The 7,921-nt window shown below is 43.6% G+C and overlaps 1 protein-coding gene across 1 annotated transcript in view; it reads right to left on the reverse strand.

Moving 5' to 3' along the window:
- LOC134346296 (neuronal acetylcholine receptor subunit beta-2-like) overlaps positions 1-1,590 on the reverse strand; it is a 49,955-nt gene extending 48,365 nt beyond the window's left edge. Inside the window, exon 1 of the mRNA XM_063047645.1 lies at positions 1,447-1,590. Within this exon, the coding sequence (XP_062903715.1) occupies positions 1,447-1,492 (46 nt within the window). The 5' untranslated portion in view covers positions 1,493-1,590. The remainder of the gene's footprint in view (positions 1-1,446) is intronic.
- Between the last annotated feature and the right edge of the window lie 6,331 nt (positions 1,591-7,921).

Consider the following 7,921-nt stretch of genomic DNA (forward strand, 5'->3'; position numbering starts at 1 on the left):
CTGTAAGTCTGTTGGGGTCATATACTGTGTCCAGTGCTCCCGCTGTGGCCTCCTGTATATTGATGAGACCTGACATAGATTGTCAGACTGCTTCACCAAGCACCTACATTCCATCCACCAGAAAAAGCGGGATCTCCCAGTGGACACCCATTTTAATTCCACTTCCTATTCCGATATGACTATCCATGGCTTCCTCTACTGTCGCAATTAAGCCACACACAGGTTGGGGGAACAACACCTTATATTCTATCTAGGTAGCCTCCAATGATGGCATGAACATTGATTTCTCAAACTTCCAGTAATGCCCCCTCCCCCTTTAACCATTCTCCATCCCCTTTTCCCTCGTTCGCGTTATCTCCTTATCTGCACACTGCCTCCCTCTGGTGCTTCTTCCCCTCACACCCCCCCCCCACTTTCCTTCTGTCCTCACCTATTAGATTCTCCCTTCTCCAGACCTGTAACTCTTTCACCAATCAACTTTCCAGCTCTTTACTTCACCTCTCCCCCTCCCGGTTTCACCTATCACCTTGTGTTTCTCCCTCCGCTCCCCTCACTTTCTAACTCTATTCCTCATCTTCTTATCTCCAGTCTTGCTGAAAGGTCTCTGCCCGAAACATTGACTATCGTCTATTCCATCGATGCTACTCTCCTGCTGAGTTGCTCCAGCGTTTTGTGCATGGGGCTTTGAGCCCTTCCTTACCGGGGATAGAAGTGTATCGGGTCTGAACATCCAAGGTGAAAATGAGGCGATCAGGACCAGGGAATTGAAAGTTAGTGAGGAGATCGAGAGCGTGAGAAGTGCCGTGGATGTGGGTGAGAAGGGACAGAACCAAAGGAGATAGAATGGAATCGAGATAAGAGGACACGAGTTCAGTGGGGCAGGAGCGGGCAAAGCGGATTGGCCTATCCTGACAGTCCAGTTTCTGGGTTTTGGGTAGGAGCTAGAGCGAGCAGTGCGGGATAAACTTCAAATAATTACAGTAAGTGTGAATTGGAGTAGAGGGTGTCAATTTCTGCAGGAGCTCATGAGGCAGTGTCAATACTTCCGGTTAAGAACTAATTATAGTGCTCTAGCTGCCATTCATAAATTCAAGTTTTCTAGAAAGTTCCACTCAGATGACAAATCGTATAATGGGAGATGATGCGCCGCCCTGCAGAGATCGTTCCCTGGGAACGCTTTACCATAACGTGCGCCAACAGTGCTGAATATACAGCAGAGGGACCCGGGTTCAGCGCCTCCTGGTTCCTCCAAAATAAACAACTGGCACATTGAGCCGGTTGGCAACGCGCTGCATCAATAACACACTGCGATTGGTGTGAATTCCGCGAATACTCCTGGAGATCAACTCATGAGATCCTGCCCCTGTGCCTTTGGGATGAGATTTCCCCCACATTTGATTAAATTCACCCCGGTCGATAACCACGGAAAGACCAGTTTGTACTTACTTTCGCAGACGAGAAACAGCAAGGAGACTGTTAACGTTAACAGCATGGTCTTCACCCGTCGATCCCCTTCTGGGGTGCCCAGGCGAGGCCGGAATACGGGGCGTGCAATTGCGAACAGGCGAAGAGAGCCCCCTCGCAGCTCTCGCCTCCTTTGATCCGCACGCAGTCTGACGAAGGCAGAAGGCGAGTCCGGATCAGCGCGGAACGGCGAGAACGGAACGGGGAGGGCAGATTGTGGAGAGGGGGAGGAGGGAGCGACTATGAAAGTCGTGAACAACGGGAGAGTGAATGAAAGAATCACCCCCATTGGACTGGGTGTCTAGGTTATGAGGAGAGGCTCTCTGCCGGTCGGATGAATGGGCAAAATAAACCATTATCTTTCTGTAGTTATAAATAGCTGCAGACGGCACACTGTCCTCTGTGACTTTCCCTCTCTCTCTTTCCAATTCTACCCATCAGCATTCCATATCCTATCTCTGCACTGTAACATTGCAATGACTCCCATAAACTTTTGAGTATCCACTTCTTACCCACGCGTCATCAATCCATCCACCCTGCAGCTGCTGGGAGGGGCAGGCTTCTGGACCAACAATGCCACATCTTCAATGCCATGACGATGAAAAAAGGTTGCAGGATCTAGAAATTTGAATCAAAAGTAGAAAGCGATGGATAAAAACTCCGCAGGTCAGGCAGCATATACTGTATTGCGAGCGAAACAGTCACTATTTTAGGTCTGTAACCCCTCATTAAATCTAGGGAAAAGAGATAGTTTATATTAGGAGAGAAGGTGGGGGAGGAATGTAAAGAACAAGGTTTTTTTATGTGCATGGCATTGGAAACCTTCTCATGATTAGGCTAGGGTTAAATCGGGGATTGCTGGGCAACGTGGCTCGAAGGCCGGAAGTGACTATCCCGCGCTGTTTCTCAATAATAAATAAATAATAAGTTCTGCAGTTCATGCTACACTTGTAGAGGGAAATGAACAAATCCTGCCGGAGCCACTGAACCCGTCCAGCTGCTTGCTTTTTCGCCAGCACATTAAGTTTTTTTGTTCTGTGAAATGTATTGTCATCAGTAAGGTGGTTCGAACTATCTGGCAGGGTAGATAAACTGAACCAACCAGAGGTTGATGAATATCTGCGGGGGGGGGCGGGGTGCAGAACAGCTATACAGCTGTAACATTACCTCCCTGCTCTTGAACTCAATCCCACAGTTGATGAAAGCCAATACACCTTATGCCTTCTTAACCACACAGTCAACCTGTGCAGCATTGAGTGTCCTATGGACTCAGACCCTAAGATCCCTCTGATCCTCCACACTGCCAAGAGTCTTACCATTAGTACTATATTCTCCCATCATATTTGACCTACCACCTCACACTTAACTGGGTTGAACTCCATTTGCCACTTCTCAGCCCAGTTTTGCCTCCTATTGATTTTCCATTTTAACTTCTGACAGCCCTCCACACTATCCACAACACCCTTAACCTTTGTGTCATCAGCAAATTTACTAACCCATTCCTCCACTTCCTCATGCAGGCCATTTATAAAAATCAAGAAGAGTAGGGATCCCAGAACAGATCCCTGAGGCACACCACTGGTCACTGGCCTCCATGCAGAATATGAACCATCTACAACCACACTTTGTCTTCTGTGGACAAGCGAATTCTGGATCCACAAAGCAATGTCCCCTTGGATCCCATGTTTCCTTACTTTCTCAATAAGCCTTGCATGGGGTACCTTATCAAAGGCTTACATAAGGCAGGCAGAAATGTTTCTGATATTGACAGGAAGAAAAAGCAAGGGATTTAAATGTATAGAATTCAGTATTAAATCTAGAAGCTTGCAATATACCCAGAAAGAAAATGAAATGACTTGGGTATTGGTGTAGAGGGCAACAGGCATATAGATCAGAGTAAGTTGAATATTGAATTAAAATGAGAAGCAACTGGAAACTGAAGTTCACTCAATCCACATTGGTTTCTCAGTACAGTACATTAAATGGGAAGAGGTGGAAATGGATGACCGTTTGGGCTCCTCAATGGGAAGGGAAGTGGCACCTCCTGCGGTTAGATGGGGAAGTGCTATGTAATAGGGAGTAGCAAGTGGGAGCAAATAAGCGACAAGGAATTAGAAGGGGAGCAATTACAGGAAGTAAAGGCGAGGGGAAAATGTGTCTAGTGGAGAAATTTAATAGGTGCTGGTGGAAATTGTGAAGTGTGATGCATTGATTGCAAAGGTCAGTGGCAGGGAAGGTAAGGACCAGGGGAACTCAGCTCTTGTTCTGACCAGGAGAAAAGAGCAAAAGCTTAGATGTGGTAAATACTTGAGATGCAGTCAAGTGTTTTCAATCTGGAAGAGTGGAAACCACAGTTAAGGAAGAAGGCAGATATTTCAGTAGCACCTGCACAGAATATTTCATCATTGGAGCAAATTCAGAATCAGGCTTATTATCACCGACATATGTAGTGAAATTTGTTGTGCTCTGCAGTAGTACAGAGCAATACATGAAAATTACTGTAAGTTACAAAAAATAATATATGCAGTATATATAAAACAGAGGAAAAAAGACCAAAGTAGTGAGGTAGTGTTCATGGCTTCATGGATTGATCCAAAATCTGATGGCAAAATGTATAAACCTGTTCCTAAAATGTCAAATATGCATCTTCAGGCTTCAGTACCACCTTCCTGAAGGTGGTAGTGTCATGTGATGCCAAGCAGAGCTATTGGACGGATGATGCTAATGAGAGACATAACGGAAGACAATGGAGAAACATTCAAAATGCTAATAAGAGAGAAGAGAGAGATTAATGAGAAAGAAACACAATTCAGATATTGACTGACCATTTGCTTTGAATCTGAACTGTTTGAAGTTTGATGGACAGGTGATACCCCAGCAGGGGGATAAAAAGAGCAGGTTTGCTAAGGCACGACATGCCACAAGACCCCGGAAAGAGCAATGTTGCCCCCACAAGTTGGTGGAAGTTTGGAGGACCGGTTCGCAGGAATCAGTCAGAGGCTCACAGGGTGTAAAGGTACGATCGGTGGGAACCTGGGGTGTGTGTCCGCCCTTGCCTGCGTGCCGGGTTCACCACGGAAGAACAATCGTATCCGGAACGGAGGGGTCACAGTCGGTGACCACAGCAGGATCAGAAGACATCAAAAGGTCTGCCCGAAACCAACTGCATCTCTCATTCTCTCTCTCTCTCTCTCTCTCTCTCTCCCTCCAACGGTACAACAACAGCAATTACTTCGAACTGCACTAAACTGAACTGAACTCTGCTTCACTTAAGACTGATCATTTTACCCCTAGACTGCGATAGAGCTTGGTTGATTCCTATTACCCTATTCCTGTGTATATGTGTGTATTATCATTGCTAACCTGTTACATTTATATCCTTGCGATTAGTGTACTGTATTACTTATTTCTTTAATAAAACTTTATTAATTCCTAGTAATCACAGACTCCAACAAGCGTTCCATTTCTGCTGGTTTGGCAACCCAGTTACAGGGTACGTAACAGTAGCGAGATGAAGGCATATCCTCGATGGTGAGGGTCTTCTTTAGGCATTGCCTTTTGAAGATGTTGTTGGTGGGGATGCTATTGCCCATTATGGAGCTGGCTGAGTTTACAACCCTGTGCAGTGGCCCCTCCATACCAGATGGTGATGCAACTGGTTAGAATGCTCTCCATGGTACATCTGTAGAAATTTGCCAGCATCTTTGGTGACATACCAAATCTTCTCAAATTCAAGGCCTTGAAGGAACTGAGGGAATAATTCAAAAGTTCAAAGTAAAATTTATTATCAAAATACATATATATCACCATATACAATCCTGAGATATATTTTCTTGTGGGCATACTCAATAAATTCATAATAGGATCAATAAAAGATGTAATAGAATCAATGAAGTTCTAATGGAAATTAGAGTGGGAGGAAATACAGTCAACCTATCTGTGGCAACTTGCGAGTTTGCAATGGATTTGCTAGTTTCCAAATCCCCCGAAATGGAGGTAGAGAGATTGACAAAGGGAAGCGAAGAGTCAGAGAGGAACTATTTGGAGGTGACACAGGGTGGACATCAGCTGCAAGAGTGATTAAATGTTCAACTTCAGCATGAGTGCAGGAAGAGGCACAAATGCAGCTACTAATGCTCCAGATAAAGAAGTGTGGGAGTGGGCCTGAGGAGGGCTAAAATGAAGGCTCTTCCACATATCAAACAGAAAGGCAGCAGTAGTTTGGTCCCTGTGCGTGTCCATAAGTATACATTTGATCCAGAGAAATTAATGGAATTGAAGAAGTTATTTAGCATGAGGATAAGCTCTGCTGGGTGAATCAATGAATTGGTGGAGGGGGACTGGTTGGGCCTCTGTTTAAGAAAGAAGCAGAGTACCATCAGACCCTCCAACTGACTAGGTGTGGAATACTCGGTCATCTTCATCTCCCAAAATTCTCATTGGCCAGTACACCACAGAGAATTCAGCCTCAAATCATAAGATCAATCCAGGTATAGTTGACCCTCTGTATCTGCACCAGTTGACAAAGTGGTCCCTGGCCTAATCGTACCTTCTAGCAAAGGCTTTGTGGCTCTGCAGTTTACAGATATTCAACCAAGTACTGCTTAAATGAGATGAGGGTTTCTGCATCTCCTAACATTTCATATAATGAGTTTGAGACCCCATCATCCATTGCATGGAAGCATTTTTCCTTACTTACCATTAATCCTTTTGTTATCGAATTTATATTTATACTTCTTAGTCTTTACCTTTCTGCAAAGTGAAATGGGCCCTTCTTATCTACTCTATGTAGACCCCTCACTATGCATCTCAATTCAATCTTTCCTCAGTTTCCTTTGTTTCAAAGAAAACAAACCCCCTTTATCCAGTCTTTCCTCATTGCTAGAATTGTTTTATCTTGTCATATCCTCTGCATCCTCCCGAGTTCAATCATTGCTTTACTCTAATGTGGTGACCAGAAATGGATATATTGACTTAATGAGCTTTTTCACTGTTTTAGTACAATCTCCCTGTCCTGAAATTCTCTACCTTAGTTAACTGAAGAAAGCATCTGCATATTTTTTCTTTAACTAGCTTATTGACATTTTGCATTACATTTCAACGTCTGTGAATGGACAGTCCAAGATCCCTTTGTTTCTCCACACCATTCAGTATCCTTCCCAGTGCATCCCTTCATTGAACTAGTGCCAAGCGATAACTTTGACAAGAAGATGAGAACTGTGTTAACATCAGGAAGTCAACACTTATGATAATACAGCACTACTTCAAAATCAGCCATGAATTAATTCTGAAAAGCACAGCATAATCATTACCAGTTGAGCTATTGCTGGAATTTCAAATGCATAGTATAGAATTCTTGTGGCATGTTGTTCAGCTGGTAACTGGTGATCACCAGCGTGATGATAATTTCAGATGAAAAATTGAGAAACTTGCATCCAGCATCCTCACAAGAGCTTCTGGCAATTGAAGAGCTACTGAGTGCATTTGCAAGGCTACTCACTTGATTGACTCAAGTTGAAAGCAAAGTACTATTTTGCCATAAAAGTTTAAAGCCAATGGATTATGTCCTTAATGAGGCATGAAGACAAATGTTGCTAATGCTGTGGGATTTAGTAGTCATGCATATTCTGTCATTTTTCATTACTCAGTGATTTTAGTTCCAAGTATTCTCTGACATGAGCCATCTTTCATTATCAGTTTGCTTCCACATTCATGGTGTTATTGATTAGGCTCCTTCTATTTCTTTTTATACATTATGTTAAGAGTTCATTAAAATATCCTGATGAGGATTAAACAGTTAGAGTCCACCTAGTTCAAGTTCAAATTAATGACCATCTGACTGTACATATATACAGTACAACTAGACTAAACGACATTCCTCTGGACCAAGGTGCACCCACAAAACGTATATCACACAGTACATGACATAAAATATTACCACAGTTAAGTTAATGAAATATAATTCAAAGTGCATGTAGTGCATAGCACAGGTAAACAATTAACAGCACAGTAAACAATGAACAGCTCATTGCCCATAGTGACGATACCTTGGTTGTGGCAGAGTACTCATTAGACTCACAGCCTGAGGGAAACAGCTGTTACCCAGTCTGGCAGTCCTTGTCCTGATGCTCCTGTACCTTGCTCCTGACGGTAGTGGGTCAAGGAGATTGTGGGATGGGTGATAGAGATCCTCAACAAAGCTTTAGACTGCTCCTGTACAAGAAAGTCTTCTCTGAGGATTCCCATGGATAATTTGAAACAGAACAACTCACACACCCTTTGATCTGATGGAGCATTCAGCTCTGTATTGCAGAGGGTTATTCACTCAGAATGGATATCATAAGGACGATGAAGCTACCAGATAGCTCCAGGACAGAAACAAACTCCTTTATCTGGATGTAGAAGCAATTATTCTGTTTTACAACATCTCATAAAGCACATTTAAGCCTCTCTTGTC

This window comes from Mobula hypostoma, chromosome 5, assembly GCF_963921235.1.
Source record: "Mobula hypostoma chromosome 5, sMobHyp1.1, whole genome shotgun sequence".
Lineage (NCBI taxonomy): Eukaryota > Metazoa > Chordata > Chondrichthyes > Myliobatiformes > Myliobatidae > Mobula > Mobula hypostoma.